Raw genomic sequence first — 22321 nt, forward strand, 5'->3', positions numbered from 1 at the left:
ATCAATACTAGCGTTGGCGAGCTGCTCAAACGCACGCTTCACATCTATCCCCAACCGCTTCATCACGAATTTGCTCAAAAGGAGTTGATCTTCTCCCTCTACCACCAAACACTCAGGTTTGCAGAGATTGACCGGACCTGCTGAAGTTCGTATCTGCAGGTCCATCTGCACTGACTAGTAACTCAGAGTCCCTTTATACCCAGCTCCCATTATTGGCACGGGTGCAGCTAGGTGCTTTGCTGCTTTTGCCACTAAATCGCGTCCTGTTGCTCGCACCTGTTGAATCACTGATGCTGGAAGAATACTTTTCTCGGCATCAGTATCTGGGCACATCGACATCTCCACTGATCCGTTGATCGGTACTGAGCACTCCTCCTCGTCTAACACTTTTTCACACACATTATCAGTCTGACCAACTGCATCAGACGTCCATGTTGGCGTTCCCACAACTGCGCGTTTGACTTTCCAGGTAGATGTCCTTTGCTCCCGAGCTTCCCACTTGTCTGCAGGCGTGACTGTCGGACAATCTCGTAGCCAGTGGTCCCTTTTGCAGTGATGACAGCCTGTCCTAGGTGGAGGGCGCTTATTAAAGCGGCGCCGCCACCGTGCTGCTTGCTGGGGCACCACTTCCGCTAGCTATCGACTGCTGCCGCCCTCATTTAAGCTACGTGACGTGCTCTGCGTCTGCGTGGTTCCCCAGTTGGCATGTGGCCTACCGCCTTTGCGGTTACCGGCCCTGGGAGCTACACTGGCAGTTTCCTGTTCCTTAAATCTGTTGTAGCAGAGCTGCTGGAGCTCCGCGCGCTCAAGGATCAGCTTATTGAGCCGCTGATCGTTGATACAAATGTGCTTATACTTGACCACCTCTAGCATCCCCTTGATCTTGTCCCGGAGCATGGTCGGCGAGAGGTTATCCACTATAATCCTGGTCCTCTGTTTCATGCGAGCCACATAGTTGTCTTCAGTCACATTTCCTCTGCCGAGATTCTCATGAAATCATTGTCAGCAATGATCCTCTCGAACAACCGAAAGTACTTCGCTACGCGATCTGGTACGTCCTTCATTGTGAGGTCCATTTTCAATTGTTGAGAGAATAGAGCCGAGGGGTTCGAGATATAGTCACAGCTCATTGACTGATAGCGTTCGTTGACCTTTGTCAATATATCCTCTTCAGTGATGTCTTTCTTCTCCTTGTCAATCTCGTAAGCCGCCAGGAACTCGAACAGGTCAGGCTCAACCGCGGTACAGATTCCTCGTATTGCTAGCTTGAAATCTTCACCCGGCCATTGACACACCTCCCTGATCCGTCTGTGTTGCTCCCGGCAAGCGACATCACGCCGATCCGACAACACCACAGTCGGTAGTTAGTGCCACGGACGCGGCGTCATCCGACCCCTTTTGAATGTCAACGTAAACAGCTTGCAGCACAACTTCAACAGAGCAGACTAGCTCTCGCTAACCAAATATTAATACATGTCAGTTTTACTTTGCAAGTCCACCGCGCAGAGCGATAGCTCAGATCAAAGAATTCTTTAGTTCGGTTGAGCATCAAGACTCAAGCCCGAACATGGGACGCCGTCGCTCGGTACGACACTCGTCGTTCTCCGAGTTGACAGAAAACTTCGAACGACTCAATGTAGAGACCGACAACGAAGCCGCCGACGCTGCACACCGTGCTGCAGCCGCCCGCCGAATGAGCGCTCGGATCATCAACCCGTTCGGTCCCTCGACACCGGTACCAACCTCCCCGGGTGGTGTCAGCGACGTGTCCATGACCGAAGTTTCGACCCCGGTGCTGAATGCCCCGAATCTCCCCGCAGCCCCTGTCTACGGAGGGAGTACGTTTGAGGAGCGCCGAACCTTCATGCGGCAGTACGAGGTCTACACCATTGCGCTTTCGGCTTTCCAGACCCCCTCAAATCGACCGTTTGTCATGCCTGTCATCGCGTGTATCGACGGGGATACTCGTCGTCGCATTGCAATGTTCGAGTTCGGGTGTGCTCCCGAAACGATCACCGACGAGCAGTGGGTGCAATATTTCCTGGAGGCCAACGTTCCAGTGGATAGAGACAACTACTTGACTATCGATGAAGCTATGGAGTCGCTGCGCATGAATGTCAAGTTGAAGGAGGCCCAGTCGCGTATGAACCAACTCCAGGCGGACATGTACAAGATTCTGGAGGCTCACAATCTTGGCGACGACATGGTCCACAAGGCGCCGAGACGTATCGTGGGCTACCTATTGGAGGCGCTGCAGCAGGCCGGGTTTCGAGAAATTGTCCGGCATCAGCTCACCATGGAATCAAACAAGGAGATGAAGAAGCAAATTGTTCCATTCTGCAAGTGGGTCACCACAATGTTGGCCCAGCACATGCAATGGAATGACGACACGCGAGCCCAGAAGCCTGCATCAGAGGCAAAGCCAGGCCAGCTCCAGCAACGCGGTAAGCCGCCGCACCCGAGCACAACCAGCAGTTCAACGACGACCAGTAGTAAACCGAGCAGTGACCAGTCTACTACAGGTGAGCGTAAGCGCCCTGCGCTACCATGCTTGAAATGTGCTTCTCCAGAGCACCGTGTGCGTCATTGCCCGCACGCGCAACCAGGCGAAGCAGAGAAGCTTATCGCGGAAGTGCGCGAAAGGAAGCAGGCAAAACAGCGTCTGCACACGAAAAAACTGCACGTACCTCCTGATGGTGGCGTCCCCTCTGGCAGCCGTTCCGAAGGGACACCGACAGCGCCCGGTCACGTTATTGCCGTTGCTGATGGGCTAGAGGTGACTGCAACTCTCCTCGACAGTGGGTCTGACGACACTCTCATTTCCCGCGCAGCTGTTGAGGCGCTACTGAAACTCGACCCGGGTCTCGACCTGCGCGACGCACTCACACCAGCGTATGGAAAACCGATCGGGGACCAGCTCATTGTGCTATCTCGGCTCGCCCTGATACGCAAAGTGAGTCTAGCCACTTCAGCTGGGCCCCTAGTGCTAAGAAACCTACGGTGCTGGGTGAACGAAACGGACGAGGAGCTCAACATTACGATTGGCCGTCCGAGGATGGAGCGGTTAGGATACTCGGTGGACGCGTTTTTGGTGGCAGCGCTTACAAAGCAGCCGGAAAACGACGGGGGAGGCGGCGCCCAGCTTCCACCTGACAGCTCGTCGATGCTGAAGATGCAAAGACTCCAGTATCAGGCTTGCTACGACCCACCATTTAGCAGCGAAGCGACCCCATTGGAAGATTTTGCCTTCACGCCGAAGTTCGAGAGCGATGACGTGGCCTCCCAGCGTTTTTTGTCAAGGGCTTAAAGGAGGCTGTCGCACGTGGTCTAAGCGAGCGGGGCCTACTACGAATGAAAGCGTCGTTGGACAAGTACACCGACAATTTCCGTGTGCAGTTTGGTTTGAACCCGCCGGGTAAAGTTGCTCCACTCAAGGTTCGACTTAAGCCTGGTGCTACGCCCGTAAAATGCAAAGCCCGTCGATACCCGCTGCTCCACCGCATATTTCTGGACGCGCACGTGAAGGAATTGCTCGACGCGATGCTGATTCGAGAGAACAACCGCAGTCGATGGTGCTCGCCACCACGCATCGTCCCGAAGAAGGACGTGGGAGACCTACGCATGACCATCGACGACCGCGCAGTAAATTCGTGCACAGAGGCCATGCCCTTCCCCATGCCGCAGCTGGAAGTCGTGATGGATTCCAAGTGACTTAGATTAGGTAAAATGAGAACTGTATTGCTTGTAAATTGATCTTCCTCCTAAATCTGCTAAAAACTGTTTATCATCTATGAAAGGGTTGAGAGAGGCTGGCTGTCAGAGCCCCGCTAATATGCATGACTCTGATTGGTAGAAAGATGCTGCTTTCTACCAATAGGATCTTTGGGTATGTGTGGAACACTCACTGTGGTGGTCCACTTCAATGTATCCATCGCTGTGTCTTACACCAATGTGAGGAAGTATCCAAAACGTTTAACAGATAACCTATCTGTTAAATTCGCAAGTGGCTTGCAGCCACTTGTATGTGTAACCCCGTTACACCATCCCCCCCTTAAGGTTAGACGCGCGGGGTCCCCGCACGTCAATCTTTTGGAATTGACCATTCGTCAATTCTCCGCGTTTGGAGAAGAAACCCGCGCTCATTCAACGATGAGCGCGCCACATAAGAAGACCTCGAAGTCGGTGGGGAGTCATCTCTCCATCGACGACTACTTCGAGCGTCAGAAGGCGAAGTACGGCGACGTCGTCGACTTCGACGACGACGATGAAGACATGGAGGGCGAGGAGGACTCGCCCTCAAAGCGTAAAGACTCAGTGTCGAGCGAATCGCTCGACCCTCACGCCAAGAACATTCGCCCGCGTGAAGGGGACGAATCGGACGCTTCGAGCTCGAAGCGTTCGCGAACTGAGAGCGATACCCCACTCGCTTCCGCTGGGGCTCTCAGTACTCCGCGCGCTGCTGTTGCAGCGCGTGATTCCAAAGCTCAAGGCTCTCCGCGCTCTGCACCCGCAGCGCGCGAGCCGTGGATGCCGTCCGCGTACGAGATCTCGGACCGGTATGGGAACTCGGTACCTCCGAATGAGGTGCCGTTATACGTATGCAGCGCCATCAAAGATGACGCTGTGGCTGCCGAGCTGCACTTTGATGCGGAAACGCATCAAAGGCGCGATTATTACATCGGGCTCTTCCATGAGCTCCGATGGTTCCAAAGCAAGAAGACATCTTCTCGCCGCAAAGTGCCCGAATGGCAGGCACTTTGTCTAAAGTCGGAATGCTTTTGTTGAGAACAACAACAAGAAGCCGAGTGCTTACCGTGATCGGATTAAGCAAGCGCGTGATCGCTTCGAGACGTACTCGAAGCGTGGAAAGTTGGAGCAACTCCACGTTGCTGCTGAGGAGGCAAAATGTGCCGTGCGCTGTGCCCGAGGGCTTTCAGTGCACGAAGTGCTTTCCAGGCGCGGTCCGCTTGAGCGACCGCGATCTGAACGGGTACACGTCGTTCCGTGTGCCCGAGAGTCTCAAAGAGCTCCGTGCTAAGTTCTTAGCACGTGAGGGTTCGGGCGCTAGCGATGATCGCAGCGATCGTGTACTTCCGCTGCGCCAGCGCGTACTGCTCTTCGTACGCCCTCACCATTTCCGGAACGTCCTCCAGCAAGACGTTCCGCGGCTCCCATGTATCGCGATGGGGAGGAAATCCTCTCCAACGAATACGAAAACGAGCCCCTAGAGGGTTCGTTTTCGGGATACTATGGTCAACAATCCGCTCAACAATCCAGCGGGTTGAGCCGCGGGCGTCACGGATCGGCGGTGGCGGGGTGGGAACACGCCCGGGTATGATCAGCCCCGGGCTGATCAGTATGCGCCTCTCCACGACCGGGTGACCGTCGTGGAGCGTCTGCAGGGCGCTGAGTTCGCCGCCCTGAAACAGGAGCTGGCGAACCAGAAGGCCCAAGTCGCGGCGGTCTCGCAGACCGCCTCGAATATCCAGGTCGAGCTGGGGACCCAGATGAAGGGGTTGCTCCAGCGCGTCCGCGCGCTGGAGGAGAGGTTGCTCGTCGCCGAGGCCAAGTCCTCCGCTTCTGCCTCGGCTCCTGCCGAGGCTTTGGGTCAGCCGAGCTAGATGGCTCGTGCTGCCGGTATGGCTTCAGCCGTCCGACGTAAAAGGTCGGATGGAGGCGCATGCTAGACGGTATGTCTAGCGTGTATGCGTTGCCGTGCCGTGCCAACACAGTGAACGGCTCGATGAAGTGTGGAGCAAGCTTGCTTGCTCCGAAATCCGAAACTGCATGTCTAGGCAGGTTTTGTGTAGCTAACAAAACTAATGAACCAACTTTAAATTCATTTGTGTTGCCTCTGCCCGCATTGTCTGCGTTCAGCTTCTGTTGATCAACAGAAGCTGCTATAGTGTCTTGGACAAACCGAATCACGGCTTGTCTTTTGGTGATGAAATTGATTGCATCCGAGCTGAAGTCATTCAGCTCGCTCTCCGCTAGAGGCCCGGCCTCTGCGTGGTTCTTTGCGGTGTCTGCGCCCTGCGCAGACCCGTGGTCGTTGGCCTTGCTGGTGGAGGAGTCTGCGCCCTGCGCAGACTCATGTGGTTTGTCCATTGTTGCAGCTGACACTGTGCAAGTGTCAGCGGTTTTCTGCGGCTGCTGTATTACAGTCGTAGATCCTCCCCCACTTAAAGTGGGAGCCATCACTCCGAGTAAACTCGGTAGACGTGGATGCCGCATGGCATTCACGTAGAACGGTGTATGCCTGGTCGAGGCATGCACTGAGTTGTTGATGGCAAACTCCGCCATCGACAAACACTTGCTCCAGTATTGGAACGAGTGAGCGTAGCTCTTCAACATATCGACGAGCACGCGATTCACGCGCTCGGTTTGGCCGTCCGTCTGCGGATGATCCGCAGTCGACATGGAAAGCTGGCTCCCAAGAAGTGTAAACACTTCTTGCCACAGGTGCGCTGTGAAGCGCAGGTCTCTGTCCGACACGGCATGCCATGGTGGTTGAACACCATGTCGACGAGCAGACGGGCCGTCTGCTTCGCGGTCATCTCTGCTGGCACCGCAGCAAGATGTACCATCTTGCTGAAGCGGTCTACAAAGACCACAACACCGGTGTTCCCTCCGCTGTCCGGGGGAAGACCAAAGATGAAGTCCAATGACATGGACTTCCAACACTCCGACGGAGTCGGTAGTGATTGTAATGGAGCCTGCGCAAACGGCGCAGGCTTTACGCGTTGGCACACCTCGCAAGCACGGACGTATTTGCGCGCCCACTTATACTGGTGGTGCCAGTAGAAGTCGCGCGTGAGAAGGACGTATGTCTTCTCACGTCCGAGATGTCCCGCAGTCGGGGCATCATGATATTCGTACATGATCCTGAGTCGCAGGTCATGGTCATTCGGTACGACAACGCGATCCGCGTTGTCGTCGACTGCATTGTAAAGCAGTAGTCCGTCGTGCACACGAAAGCGGTGTGCACGCGCACGAAGGTGTTTGGGCAGCTTCTGACGAGCCTTGTCAGAAGGTGTTGTGCCATAGGCCAACAAGAGCTTCGCGTCCGCGTCGTGCGCGTCCGCGGCCTTCACATCATCCAACAGGGACGATGTGGGTTTGCTCGATCGCATGACGTCAATGGCATTCGCATGACGTCAATGCTATTGATGTCAGCAGCTTCCGCGTAGTCCGGTCGACGTGATAACGCGTCGGCCACTACATTCAATCTTCCGGGTTTGTATTCGACCCGGAAGTTATACTCCGCAAAGAATGAGAGCCATCTCGCCATTCTTTGTGAAATGTGTGGCGACTTCACTGCGGTGCGCAGTGATGCATGGTCGGTGTAGACCACGAATGGTCTACTTCCAAGTAGATACACTCGGAACTTTGCGAGTGCGTATTTCATGGCAAGGAGTTCCTTGCCATGTGCCGGATAGTTGCGCTCAGCTGGCTTCAGCTGACGCGATTGGTAATAGACGACACGATCACGGCCTTCGTGATCGTGCTGCATCAACGCGCATCAGATCGCGAAATCGGATGCGTCACATACGACGTGAAATGGACGATCTTGGTCGGCTACTGCCAAGATCGGTGCCTCAGTCAAGCCCCGCTTGACTGCATCGAATGCCTTTTGGCAATCGGTTGTCCAATTCCACACAGCTTCTTTCTTAAGAAGCTGTGACAGCGGGCGGATCTTGCCCGCGTAATCCTCCACGTACTTGCACAAGTATGTGGCCAAGCCAAGGAACTGCCTCAGTTCCTTGACACTTGAAGGCGTTGGCCATTCATTTATCACTCTGACCTTTTCCGGGTCAGGGCGAACACCATTCTTCCCTACGAGACACCCGAGGACGGGTATCTCGCTCGCCCCGAAGATACACTTCTTCAGGTTCGCGTAGAGCTTATGTGTTCTCATAAGCTCAAGTAGCTTCCGGAGATGCACCCTGTGCATCTCTACGTCGGGCTTTCCGTCCACAGCCCGGCTGTGGATGAACACATCATCGAAGTAGCTCGGTGCGACGTCGCGCACTGAGCGCAATAAGTGCGTCACGCACCTGTTGAAAGTCGCAGGGGCGTTCTTAAGCCCCTGTGGCATTACTAGCCATTCCCAGAGCATGCCGCTTGGCGTGCTCACTGCCGTGAGAGGGATATCGCTCTCACGCATTAGGATTTGATAAAATCCATCTCGCAAGTCGAGAGCACTGTAAACGGTGCTCCCGGCCATCGAATCGATGATAACATCTTTTCGTGGTATCGGCGTCTGCGCCGGTACCGTCGCATCGTTCAGCTTGTTGTAGGCATGAACGATGCGCCATCCGCCCTGTGGCTTTTTGACACAGAACGTCGGAGCACTGTGCGGGGACTTTGATTCCCGCACTTGTCCTGCTTTGCGACGACTTTCAAAGAAGTCGTCGATCGCTTTTACTTGCTCTCGCGGCAGTGGCCACTGCCGCGTGACACAGTATTTCGTGCCCAGCACGAGATCAATCTCGTGCTGAATGCCCTTATCCTGCGGAAGCTCCGCAGGAATGTCTTCCGGGAGTACGTCTTTGTACTCCCTCAACAATTCGTAATAGGGACTCGACTTCAGCGAGTCCCAACCTTGTTCCTCGAAGCGCTCTCGCTTCGTCTTCGCACTGAGAGTGTCTTCACTCTCAGTGGTACTTCCCATGAGGAGCTGCCTCAGCTCTTCCCTCTCGCTCTCCGTTCTTTCGCTGTTCGAAAGAACGCAGACTTGCTCGATGCGTCCATCGTGCAAGTCGCGCGTGAAGCGCTTCCAGCTCATGGCTGGAAGCGAAGTCAACTCCGACGCCCTCGTCGGAGGATTAGCGAGTTCCTTTTCCTGATACTGAAATCCAGTATCGGTACGCGTCAAGACGCTCAGCGTCTCAACGCCCGGCGTCACCGCCTCAGTCTGCCCGGTAGACAGTTCTTGTAGCATCTCGGTCCCGGACCGAGACTTGCGCAGCGTTCTCCGCTTGCGCCGTCTTCTTGTTGTGCGGAGCCCAGCTCCGTACGGTGGTTCTTCTGACCCAGGCCCGGCCATGGACAGTTGTTTGCCGGCGGACCCTGTCCGCGGGCGCGCGGTATCAAGCCCGGCTTGACCGCATTTTCCTTCGTGCAGCCCGGCTGCACGGTAACGTGTCCCTTCGCCGGCAGACCCTGTCTGCGGGCGCGCGATATCAAGCCCGGCTTGATCGCATGACGCTTCGTCGTGCAGCGCGGCTGCACGACAGCATGCAAATTGCGTCAGTGCGGTACGTTTGCAACCGTCCGCACTGTTTGCAGCGTCAACTCCCGGAGTTGACACGCCTTCGTCACCTCGACGCCATTCATTGGCGGAGCCCCTCATGATCGAGGGTGCGTCGGCTCCCGGAGCCGACACGTCGTTGTCGACCTGACCGCTTCGGGTCAGGGACTGTCCCTTACACGCTTGAACGTGGGTGTTGGTTCCCGGAACCAACACATCTTTTTCTTCCGACGTCGGCAGCATTGCCGACGTTGGTCTCACTTGTGCGCGCCCTCGCGCACTTCTTGGGCACTCCGGGACAGCAGCATAAAGCGCTGTCTCGACTGGTGAGCCGCGCGCACGTGCTGGTGCACGCGCTGCGGTAAAAGGGCCATCGCTCTCTGTTCCGCTGTCGCGGCCGAAGCGCACGAGCGTGCGCTTCTTCCAGTCTATCACCGGATCATGCCGTGCAAGCCACGGCATGCCCATTACTACGTCGAACTTATCGTCCAGGTCCAGGACGATAAAGTGTTCGACAAACACTTGTTGTTTGTACGAGAAGCGCACATTCACGACGCGCTTCTCGGTTTTTACGATGGCACCTGTTGCCAATCGTACCTCCAGAAGACTTCGAGGTGTATCTACCTCCTCGAAGTCAAGTCTCGACAGGCTTCGTAGTCGAACAAAGTTGTTCGACGCGCCTGAATCTACCAAAGCTCGAAGAGAGTCACTCGCTCTCTTCGAGTAAACCTTCAAGATGACTAGGTTCGGCCTGTCATCTTGTTTCTTGCAGTGAGAGGTGGTCTCACTGGGGGCTGCAGTCCTCAGTGTCGCGTGCCCGATGTCGGCACGCGCGACTGCACTACCAGTAGGGCGCCCCGCGCCTACTGGATGTTCGCGTTTTTTGTTGGTCCGCGGCGATGCCTAGCATCGCCACGACGGCCACCTCCAGGGGGCATGGGAGCTGTGCACTCCCGTGCAAAGTGACCGATCCTTCCGCAACGGAAGCATCGCACGTTACCTCCCTGTTGCTGGTTACCAGCCGTTGTTGCGTTCGAGAGGTCCATTGGCTCCGGACCTCCCGTCCTCGCTACCGGGCGCGGTTGCGGCCTCGGCACGTTCACATGCAGTTTATCCTGCCGCAGGCTAAACTCTTCTTGCATGGCAAGAGTAATCGCAGCTTCGAGAGTACTCGGGTACTCTCGGAAGAGATAGGTCTTCACAGGCCCATCTCTAAGCCCCTTCATGAACGTGACGACTTTAGTCGCCTCGTCTATCGGGTTGGTCACGATGTTCGAGACCAAGTACCGTGCACGCTGCGCGTAAGCATGGACGTCATGCTTACCCTGCTGAAGGTCGAGGAACTCCGCCCTCGACCGGAACTCGTTTTGCGGGGGCTCAAACGCTTGTTTGAGCTCCTCTTTGAACACTTCGTACGTGCTGAAGCACGTAGGATCGGAGAGTCGGCGTCCATACGCCCAACTCCTTGCGCGTCCGCCAAGGCAGGACATGGCGAACGCGACCTTCGACAGCGGGTCGACGATGCGTCGAGCCGCTAAGGCTGTGTCGAGCTCGACAAGCCATCGGAGGAGAGGCTCGCCCTCTCTTCCCACGTAATTGCTTACGCTCAACTTTAATGATTGAGCACGCGGTGTCGTCCCTGACGACGCCGTCACTGAGGAAGCAGCGTCACGCTGCTCCTTCATGATGAATCCCAGAGCAACACCATGTTGCTCCGTCGGCGATAGCGTACGCAGCATCGTAGCTATCGCCGCCTCCCCAATGACTGTTGACAGGCGTTGGAGGGCCTCCCACTCTGGGTCAGACAGGTGGGGGCAGTCAGCGCGTGCAACATGCGTTGCAGGCGTATTGGAGCTCTCCATGGGCACCTCCGTGCTCATGGGGTTCTCGGCTCCGCGTTCGTACACCCTGTACGAACGTCAAGCAGTCGGTCGTTGGACGGACTACGAAGTGCTACCAGGTGTAGTGGGTCTAACTTGACTCACTACTTTAGCTTACACGTTGCGCAACGTGTATGAGGAAGCGTAAGTACTTAGTAATTACTTCGGTTAATTATATTTGAATACACAAATATAAGTTAACTTAGACAAGACTCCAAGTAGCTAGTTTAAGGTAAAATGAGAACTGTATTGTTTGTAAATTGATCTTCCTCCTAAATCTGCTAAAAACTGTTTATCATTTATGAAAGGGTTGACAGCGGCTGGCTGTCAGAGCCCCGCTAATATGCATGACTCTGATTGGTAGAAAGATGCTGCTTTCTACCAATAGGATCTTTGGGTATGTGTGGACCACTGATTGTGGTGGCCCACTTCAATGTATCCATCGCTGTGTCTTACACCAATGTGAGGAAGTATCCAAAACCTTTAACAGATAACCTATCTGTTAAATTCACAAGTGGCTTGCAGCCACTTGTACGTGTAACCCCGTTACATCTCGCCAAAGCTCGAGGCGTGGGATCAAACGTCACTGACCCAGTGGAGGAGAGCGCGCGAGCAGTATGAAGGGACTGTAAAAGGGAGTGATCTGAGCTATCGCTCTGCGCGGTGGAATTGCAAAGTAAAACTGACATGTATTAATATTTGGTTAGCGAGAGCTAGTCTGCTCTGTTGAAGTTGTGCTGCAAGCTGTTTACGTTGACATTCGAAATGGGTCGGATGACGCCGCGTCCGTGGCACTAACTACCGACTGTGGTGTTGTCGGATCGGCGTGATGTCGCTTGCCGGGAGCAACACAGACGGATCACTCCCCCCCCCCCGTTTTCGCTGCGTCGGCGCGACAGACTCGCGTAGGGCTCTCCACATCGCCTGTAGGGCCCTGTGCCTGGGGTGTGCGACGACGTAGGCTTCGACTAGTTTCGGGATATCCTCAAGCATGACGTGGGCAGGCTCCCAGGACGCTTCGAGAGGGTCGAGACCAACCCACTGGACCTTGAGTTCGTAGTCGTCGGGGCCTTTGCGACAGTCCAGTAGCTTCTCGACCACGTGACCCCCAGCGCCGTGGTGCACGTGGTCGAGCAGGTCTTCGGTAACCTCGCGCTGGGAATCACGGTCGAACTTCAATCTTGAGGCATGATGCAGAGTGATCCCATACTGAGCGACGAGGTCCTGGACTTGAAAAGTGTAGTCGTTTACGGCAGCAACGATACGCTTGGGTCCGTACCAGTAGAGAGCTAGCTTGTTTCGGCACGGTAAGACGCTAGCTGCCAGGATGAAGTCTCCAACTTCAAATTTGGGCATTGCCACCCCGACGCGCTGGTTGTGGCAGTCCCGTCTCTACTGTGTTTTCGCGGCACTCGTGTTTGCCACAGACCGGTGCATCTCGTCGAGGGCGCCTCTAACCTGCTTTAGGTGCTGCTGCTGGAAATTGGCTAGGCGGTCTTCACTAAGATGGATGATAGTGTCGCCGCGCACGATCGCTCGCAGTTGAGAGGACCCCGGTAAACCGGTAAAAGCCGTGAGTGGGGTAACCATGCCGAGACGATCCGAGGGCATGGTGTTCAGGCTGTACTGGACGACAGGTAGTAAACTTGGCCAGTCCATGATCCGCAGCTTCAGCTCGCTCAGCAGGGCCTTCATGGCCTTTAAAACCAACCGATTTACGACTTCGACAGACCCGTTCAACCAGGGGCAATAGGCTGTCACAAAGTGGTGCTGGGCGCCAAATAGCCGGCGAAGGCTGCCGATCAGCTGGTTCTTGAAGTGGGTGCCTTGGTCAGACACCCACTGGTACACAATGCCAAATCGCTTGAACCAGTCTACAAGAGCAGATAGCGCTTCGTCAGCCGTGGCGACGGGGCACTCAACGAGTTCAGTGTAGCCGGACATTCCGTCTTTCAGGACGAGCACGTATTGGAGGCCCGTCGAACTTGCTGGAAGGCTGAGAAAGTCAAAATGTAAGACTTCGTTGGGCTGCGTAGCACGGAGAGTAGGCCCAAATGGTCGAGGCTCGCGAGAGTTTCCAGTACTCAGGCAGTGAATGCATCCACGAATGAATGCCTCGACGTCAGTAGGCATTGTCGGCCAGTAGAAAACGTCCTTGATCATGTGCAATGTGGCCTTGATACCGCGGTGACCGCTGGCACCGGCATGGCCGATAACACATACACGCTGATGAAGATCGCGAGCATCGGGAGGAAGCCAAACCTTTCCTGTGTTGGTCACGTACAGGTCTCGCTCAGAATCAAGAGTCACGTCGTCAGGAGCGCGAAGTGAGATGGCTTCATCTTGAACGTGGCGTATCTCGGTCGATGTAGGCCACTCAAAATCTGGTTGTTGGAGTGGGGCAACCTGATCGACGACAGCGAGTTGTCGAAATGGGAGGTGGGTCGTCTCTGTGCGCACCCCACCGAGAAAGTAGGCCCCCCCCAGACATTCTCCTCACCACTTACGTGCTCGATCTCATAATTAAAGTACGATAGTCCGAGCGCCCACCGTTGTAGCTTGTCGGCTTGGTACCGATGTATGCCAGCGTCGACGGCGTACGGGTTGAAGATGTAAATCAAATTCCGATGGTCCGTAAAAATAGTGAAACCACCGGGACGCAGAAGGAGGTAGTCAAGGCGCTGACAGGCTTCGACTATAGCGAACGCCTCCTTCTCCACAATGGCCCACCGACTGGCAGCACCTACAAACTTTCCACTGAGGAATGCAAGCGGCTCATGCCGTTGCTCGCCTCGGGGCTTTTCCAGGTCGCCTGGTGGTATCTGGGTAGCTACAGCTCCCCAATACCCAGCCCTTGCGTCGGGGAATAGGCACACATCCCAATCCGCTCGAGGGTGTGCGAGGGGCGTAATTCGGGCTAGGTCGTCCTTCAAATTGTTGAGACTGGCGGTCTCCTCTTGTCCCCACTGGCATTCATCCAACTTGGGCTTCTGCAGTTTGGACTTCTTTCGGCTGCCTGTGATCTTCATTGTAACGGGGTTACACATACAAGTGGCTGCAAGCCACTTGTGAATTTAACAGATAGGTTATCTGTTAAAGGTTTTGGATACTTCCTCACATTGGTGTAAGACACAGCGATGGATACATTGAAGTGGGCCACCACAATCAGTGGTCCACACATACCCAAAGATCCTATTGGTAGAAAGCAGCATCTTTCTACCAATCAGAGACGTGCATATTAGCGGGGCTCTGACGGCCAGCCGCTGTCAACCCCTTTCATAGATGATAAACAGTTTTTAGCAGATTTAGGAGGAAGACCAATTTACAAACAATACAGTTCTCATTTTACCTAAACTAATAGCTTTGGAGTCTTGTCTAAGTTAACTTATATTTGTGTATTCAAATATAATTAACCTAAGTAATTACTAAGTACTTACGCTTCCTCATACACGTTGCGCAACGTGTAAGCTAAAGTAGTGAGTCAAGTTAGACCCACTACACCTGGTAGCACTTCGTAGTCCGTCCAACGACCGACTGCTTGACGTTCGTACAGGGTGTACGAACGCGGAGCCGAGAACCCCATGAGCACGGAGGTGCCCATGGAAGCTCAATACGCCTGTAACGCATGTTGCACGCGCTGACTGCCCCCACCTGTCGGATCCAGAGTGGGAGGCCCTCCAACGACTGTCAACAGTCATTGGGGAGGCGGCGATAGCTACGATGCTGCGTACGCTATCGCCGACGGAGCAACATGGTGTTGCTCTGGGATTCATCATGAAGGAGCAGCGTGACGCTGCTTCCTCAGTGACGGCGTCGTCAGGGACGACACCGCGTGCTCAATCATTAAAGTTGAGCGTAAGCAATTACGTGGGAAGAGAGGGCGAGCCTCTCCTCCGATGGCTTGTCGAGCTCGACACAGCCTTAGCGGCTCGACGCATCGTCGACCCGCTGTCGAAGGTCGCGTTCGCCATGTCCTGCCTTGGCGGACGCGCAAGGAGTTGGGCGTATGGACGCCGACTCTCCGATCCTACGTGCTTCAGCACGTACGAAGTGTTCAAAGAGGAGCTCAAACAAGCGTTTGAGCCCCCGCAAAACGAGTTCCGGTCGAGGGCGGAGTTCCTCGACCTTCAGCAGGGTAAGCATGACGTCCATGCTTACGCGCAGCGTGCACGGTACTTGGTCTCGAACATCGTGACCAACCCGATTGACGAGGCGACCAAGGTCGTCACGTTCATGAAGGGGCTTAGAGATGGGCCTGTGAAGACCTATCTCTTCCGAGAGTACCCGAGTACTCTCGAAGCTGCGATTACTCTTGCCATGCAAGAAGAGTTTAGCCTGCGGCAGGCTAAACTGCATGTGAACGTGCCGAGGCCGCAACCGCGCCCGGTAGCGAGGACGGGAGGTCCGGAGCCAATGGACCTCTCGAACGCAACAACTGCTGGTAACCAGCAACAGGGAGGTAACGTGCGATGCTTCCGTTGCGGAAGGATCGGTCACTTTGCACGGGAGTGCACAGCTCCCATGCCCCCTGGAGGTGGCCGTCGTGGCGATGCTAGGCATCGCCGCGGACCAACAAAAAACGCGAACATCCAGTAGGCGCGGGGCGCCCTACTGGTAGTGCAGTCGCGCGTGCCGACATCGGGCACGCGACACTGAGACTGCAGCCCCAGTGAGACCACCTCTCACTGCAAGAAACAAGATGACAGGCCGAACCTAGTCATCTTGAGGTTTACTCGAAGAGAGCGAGTGACTCTCTTCGAGCTTTGGTAGATTCAGGCGCGTCGAACAACTTTGTTCGACTACGAAGCCTGTCGAGACTTGACTTCGAGGAGGTAGATACACCTCGAAGTCTTCTGGAGGTACGATTGGCAACAGGTGCCATCGTAAAAACCGAGAAGCGCGTCGTGAACGTGCGCTCTCGTACAAACAACAAGTGTTTGTCGAACACTTTATCGTCCTGGACCTGGACGATAAGTTCGACGTAGTAATGGGCATGCCGTGGCTTGCACGGCATGATCCGGTGATAGACTGGAAGAAGCGCACGCTCGTGCGCTTCGGCCGCGACAGCGGAACAGAGAGCGATGGCCCTTTTACCGCAGCGCGTGCACCAGCACGTGCGCGCGGCTCACCAGTCGAGACAGCGCTTTATGCTGCTGTCCCGGAGTGCCCAAGAAGTGCGCGAGGGCGCGCACAAGTGAGACCAACGTCGGCAATGCTGCCGACGTCGGAAGAAAAAGATGTGTTGGTTCCGGGAACCAACACCCACGTTCAAGCGTGTAAGGGACAGTCCCTGACCCGAAGCGGTCAGGTCGACAACGACGTGTCGGCTCCGGGAGCCTACTCACCCTCGATCATGAGGGGATCCGCCAATGAATGGCGTCGAGGTGACGAAGGCGTGTCAACTCCGGGAGTTGACGCTGCAAACAGTGCGGACGGTTGCAAACGTACCGCACTGACGCAATTTGCATGCTGTCGTGCAGCCGCGCTGCACGACGAAGCGTCATGCGATCAAGCCGGGCTTGATATCGCGCGCCCGCAGACAGGGTCTGCCGGCGAAGGGACACGTTACCGTGCAGCCGGGCTGCACGAAGGAAAATGCGGTCAAGCCGGGCTTGATACCGCGCGCCCGCGGACAGGGTCCGCCGGCAAACAACTGTCCATGGCCGGGCCTGGGTCAGAAGAACCACCGTACGGAGCTGGGCTCCGCACAACAAGAAGACGGCGCAAGCGGAGAACGCTGCGCAAGTCTCGGTCCGGGACCGAGACGCTACAAGAACTGTCTACCGGGCAGACTGAGGCGGTGACGCCGGGCGTTGAGACGCTAAGCGTCTTGACGCGTACCGATACTGGATTTCAGTATCAGGAAAAGGAACTCGCTAATCCTCCGACGAGGGCGTCGGAGTTGACTTCGCTTCCAGCCATGAGCTGGAAGCGCTTCACGCGCGACTTGCACGATGGACGCATCGAGCAAGTCTGCGTTCTTTCGAACAGCGAAAGAACGGAGAGCGAGAGGGAAGAGCTGAGGCAGCTCCTCATGGGAAGTACCACTGAGAGTGAAGACACTCTCAGTGCGAAGACGAAGCGAGAGCGCTTCGAGGAACAAGGTTGGGACTCGCTGAAGTCGAGTCCCTATTACGAATTGTTGAGGGAGTACAAAGCCGTACTCCCGGAAGACATTCCTGCGGAGCTTCCGCAGGATAAGGGCATTCAGCACGAGATTGATCTCGTGCTGGGCACGAAATACTGTGTCACGCGGCAGTGGCCACTGCCGCGAGAGCAAGTAAAAGCGATCGACGACTTCTTTGAAAGTCGTCGCAAAGCAGGACAAGTGCGGGAATCAAAGTCCCCGCACAGTGCTCCGACGTTCTGTGTCAAAAAGCCACAGGGCGGATGGCGCATCGTTCATGCCTACAACAAGCTGAACGATGCGACGGTACCGGCGCAGACGCCGATACCGCGAAAAGATGTTATCATCGATTCGATGGCCGGGAGCACCGTTTACAGTGCTCTCGACTTGCGAGATGGATTTTTATCAAATCCTAATGCGTGAGAGCGATATCCCTCTCACGGCAGTGAGCACGCCAAGCGGCATGCTCTGGGAATGGCTAGTAATGCCACAGGGGCTTAAGAACGCCCCTGCGACTTTCAACAGGTGCGTGACGCACTTATTACGCTCAGTGCGCGACGTCGCACCGAGCTACTTCGATGATGTGTTCATCCACAGCCGGGCTGAAAACGGAAAGCCCGACGTAGAGATGCACAGGGTGCATCTCCGGAAGCTACTTGAGCTTATGAGAACACATAAGCTCTACGCGAACCTGAAGAAGTGTATCTTCGGGGCGAGCGAGATACCCGTCCTCGGGTGTCTCGTAGGGAAGAATGGTGTTCGCCCTGACCCGGAAAAGGTCAGAGTGATAAATGAATGGCCAACGCCTTCAAGTGTCAAGGAACTGAGGCAGTTCCTTGGCTTGGCCACATACTTGTGCAAGTACGTGGAGGATTACGCGGGCAAGATCCGCCCGCTGTCACAGCTTCTTAAGAAAGAAGCTGTGTGGAATTGGACAACCGATTGCCAAAAGGCATTCGATGCAGTCAAGCGGGGCTTGACTGAGGCACCGATCTTGGCAGTAGCCGACCAAGATCGTCCATTTCACGTCGTATGTGACGCATCCGATTTCGCGATCGGATGCGCGTTGATGCAGCACGATCACGAGGGCCGTGATCGTGTCGTCTACTACCAATCGCGTCAGCTGAAACCAGCTGAGCGCAACTATCCGGCACATGGCAAGGAACGCCTTGCCATGAAATACGCACTCGCAAAGTTCCGAGTGTATCTACTTGGAAGTAGACCATTCGTGGTCTACACCGACCATGCATCACTGCGTACCGCAGTGAAGTCGCCACACATATCCCAAAGAATGGCGAGATGGCTCTCATTCTTTGCGGAGTATAACTTCCGGGTCGAATACAAACCCGGAAGATTGAATGTAGTGGCCGACGCGTTATCACGTCGACCGGACTACGCGGAAGCTGCTGACATCAATAGCATTGACGTCATGCGATCAAGCAAACCCACATCGTCCCTGTTGGATGATGTGAAGGCCGCGTGCGCGCACGACGCGGACGCGAAACTCTTGTTGGCCTATGGCACAACACCTTCTGACAAGGCTCGTCAGAAGCTGCCCAAACACCTTCGTGCGCGTGCACACCGCTTTCGTGTGCACGACGGACTACTGCTTTACAATGCAGTCGACGACAACACGGATCGCGTTGTCGTGCCAAATGACCATGACCTGCGACTCAGGATCATGTACGAGTATCATGATGCCCCGACTGCGGGACATCTCGGACGTGAGAAGACTTACGTCCTTCTCACGCGCGACTTCTACTGGCACCACCAGTATAAGTGGGTGCGCAAGTACATCCGTGCTTGCGAGGTATGTCAACGCGTAAAGCCTGCGCCATTCGCGCAGGCTCCACTGCAATCACTACCGACTCCGTCGGAGTGTTGGAAGTCCATGTCTTTGGACTTCATCTTTGGCCTTCCCCCGGATAGCGGAGGGAACACCGGTGTTGTGGTCTTTGTAGACCGCTTCAGCAAGATGGTACATCTTGTTGCGGTGCCAGCAGAGGTGACCGCGAAGCAGACGGCCCGTCTGCTCGTCGACATGGTGTTCAAACACCATGGCATGCCGTCCGACATCGTGTCGGACAGAGACCCGCGCTTCACAGCGCACCTGTGGCAAGAAGTGTTTACACTTCTTGGGAGCCAGCTTTCCATGTCGACTGCGGATCATCCGCAGACGGACGGTCAAACCGAGCGCGTGAATCGCGTGCTCGTCGATATGTTGAAGAGCTACGCTCACTCGTTCCAATACTGGAGCGAGTGTTTGTCGATGGCGGAGTTTGCCATCAACAACTCGGTGCATGCCTCGACCGGGCATACACCGTTCTACGTGGATGCCGCATGGCATCCACGTCTACCGAGTTTACTCGGAGTGATGGCTCCCACTTTAAGTGGGGGAGGATCTACGACTGTAATACAGCAGCCGCAGAAAACCGCTGACACTTGCACAGTGTCAGCTGCAACAATGGACAAACCACATGAGTCTGCGCCCTGCGCAGACTCCTCCACCAGCAAGGCCAACGACCACGGGTCTGCGCAGGGCGCAGACACCGCAAAGAACCACGCAGAGGCCGGGCCTCTAGCGGAGAGCGAGCTGAATGACTTCAGCTCGGATGCAATCAATTTCATCACCAAAAGACAAGCCGTAATTAGGTTTGTCCAAGACACAATGGCAGCTTCTGTTGATCAACAGAAGCTGAACGCAGACAATGCGGGCAGAGGCAACACAAATGAATTTAAAGTTGGTTCATTAGTTTTGTTAGCTACACAAAACCTGCCTAGACATGCAGTTTCGGATTTCGGAGCAAGCAAGCTTGCTCCACACTTCACCGAGCCGTTCACTGTGTTGGCACGGCACGGCAACGCATACACGCTAGACATACCGTCTAGCATGCGCCTCCATCCGACCTTTTACGTCGGACGGCTGAAGCCATACCGGCAGCACGAGCCATCTAGCTCGGCTGACCCAAAGCCTCGGCAGGAGCCGAGGCAGAAGCGGAGGACTTGGCCTCGGCGACGAACAACCTCTCCTCCAGCGCGCGGACGCGCTGGAGCAACCCCCTTCATCTGGGTCCCCAGCTCGACCTGGATATTCGAGGCGGTCTGCGAGACCGCCGCGACTTGGGCCTTCTGGTTCGCCAGCTCCTGTTTCAGGGCGGCGAACTCAGCGCCTACAGACGCTCCACGACGGTCACCCGGTCGTGGAGAGGCGCATACTGATCAGCCCGGGGCTGATCATACCCGGGGCGTGTTCCCACCCCCGCCACCGCCGATCCGTGACGCCCGCGGCTCAACCCGCTGGATTGTTGAGCGGATTGTTGACCATAGTATCCCGAAAACGAACCCTCTAGGGGCTCGTTTTCGTATTCATGGAGAGGATTTCCTCCCCATCGCGATACATGGGAGCCGCGGAACGTCTTGCTGGAGGACGTTCCGGAAATGGTGAGGGCGTACGAAGAGCAGTACGCGCTGGCGCAGCGGAAGTAACACGATCGCTGCGATCATCGCTAGCGCCCGAACCCTCACGTGCTAAGAACTTAGCACGGAGCTTTTTGAGACTCTCGGGCACACGGAACGACGTGTACCCGTTCAGGTCGCGGTCGCTCAAGCGGACCGCGCCTGAAAGCACTTCGTGCACTGAAAGCCCTCGGGCACAGCGCACGGCACATTTTGCCTCCTCCGCAGCAACGTGGAGTTGCTCCAACTTTCCACGCTTCGAGTACGTCTCGAAGCGATCACGCGCTGCTTAATCCGATCACGGTAAGCACTCGGCTTCTTGTTGTTGTTCTCAACAAAAGCATTCCGACTTTAGACAAAGTGCCTGCCATTCGGGCACTTTGCGGCGAGAAAGATGTCTTCTTGCTTTGGAACCATCGGAGCTCATGGAAGAGCCCGATGTAATATCGCGCCTTTGATGCGTTTCCGCATCAAAGTGCAGCTCGGCAACCACAGCGTCATCTTTGATGGCGCTGCATACGTATAACGGCACCTCATTCGGAGGTACTGAGTTCCCATACCGGTCCGAGATCTCGTACGCGGACGGCATCCACGGCTCGCGCGCTGCGGGTGCAGCGCGCGGAGAGCCTTGAGCTTTGGAATCACGCGCTGCAACAGCAGCGCGCGGAGTACTGAGAGCCCCAGCGGAAGCGAGTGGGGTATCGCTCTCAGTACGCGAACGCTTCGAACTCGAAGCGTCCGATTCGTCCCCTTCACGCGGGCGAACGTTCTTGGCGTGAGGGTCGAGCGATTCGCTCGACACTGAGTCTTTACGCTTTGAGGGCGAGTCCTCCTCGCCCTCCATGTCTTCATCGTCGTCGTCGAAGTCGACGACGTCGCCGTACTTCGCCTTCTGACGCTCGAAGTAGTCGTCGATGGAGAGATGACTCCCCACCGACTTTGCGGACTTCTTCTGAGGCGCGCTCATCGTTGAATGAGCGCGGGTTTCTTCTCCAAACGCGGAGAATTGACGAATGGTCAATTCCAAAAGATTGACGTGCGGGGACCCCGCGCGTCTAACCTATAAGGGGGGATGGTGTAACGGGTTACACGTACAAGTGGCTACAAGCCACTTGTGAATTTAACAGATAGGTTATCTGTTAAACGTTTTGGATACTTCCTCACATTGGTGTAAGACACAGCGATGGATACATTGAAGTGAACCACCACAGTGAGTGGTCCACACATACCCAAAGATCCTATTGGTAGAAAGCAGCATCTTTCTACCAATCAGAGTCATGCATATTAGCGGGGCTCTGACAGCCAGCCGCTGTCAACCCTTTCATAGATGATAAACAGTTTTTAGCAGACTTTAGAGGAAGATCAATTTACAAGCAATACAGTTCTCATTTTACCTTAAACTAGCTACTTGGAGTCTTGTCTAAGTTAACTTATATTTGTGTATTCAAATATAATTAACCTAAGTAATTACTAAGTACTTACGCTTCCTCATACACGTTGCGCAACGTGTAAGCTAAAGTAGTGAGTCAAGTTAGACCCACTACACGAGACGACCTCGAATATTGGCTGGGGTACTGTCATTACAGCGTCTCCGTCGCTTTCCAG

At 55.3% G+C, this 22321-nt stretch overlaps 3 protein-coding genes across 3 annotated transcripts; all 3 read left to right on the top strand.

Annotated features, from left to right (window-relative positions):
- Positions 1-1567: 1567 nt before the first annotated feature.
- IUM83_16902 (DEAD-box ATP-dependent RNA helicase 36) lies at positions 1568-3307 on the top strand (the record flags this gene model as incomplete). The annotated part of the gene is made up of 1 exon (XM_067941816.1): positions 1568-3307. One exon carries the CDS (start codon positions 1568-1570, stop codon positions 3305-3307), a length of 1740 nt encoding a protein of 579 aa, XP_067794382.1.
- Positions 3308-3351: 44 nt separating this feature from the next.
- On the top strand, positions 3352-3711 carry IUM83_16903 (Retrotransposon protein, Ty3-gypsy subclass; the record flags this gene model as incomplete). Its single annotated transcript, XM_067941817.1, has 1 exon — positions 3352-3711. The coding sequence occupies one exon, from the start codon at positions 3352-3354 to the stop codon at positions 3709-3711; it is 360 nt and encodes a 119-aa protein (XP_067794320.1).
- An 11142-nt stretch (positions 3712-14853) lies between these two features.
- On the top strand, positions 14854-17683 carry IUM83_16904 (reverse transcriptase; the record flags this gene model as incomplete). The annotated part of the gene is made up of 2 exons (XM_067941818.1): positions 14854-15592; positions 16614-17683. 2 exons carry the CDS (start codon positions 14854-14856, stop codon positions 17681-17683), a joined length of 1809 nt encoding a protein of 602 aa, XP_067794371.1.
- Between the last annotated feature and the right edge of the window lie 4638 nt (positions 17684-22321).

This window comes from Phytophthora cinnamomi (assembly GCF_018691715.1).
Source record: "Phytophthora cinnamomi strain GKB4 chromosome Unknown Contig25, whole genome shotgun sequence".
NCBI lineage: Eukaryota > Oomycota > Peronosporomycetes > Peronosporales > Peronosporaceae > Phytophthora > Phytophthora cinnamomi.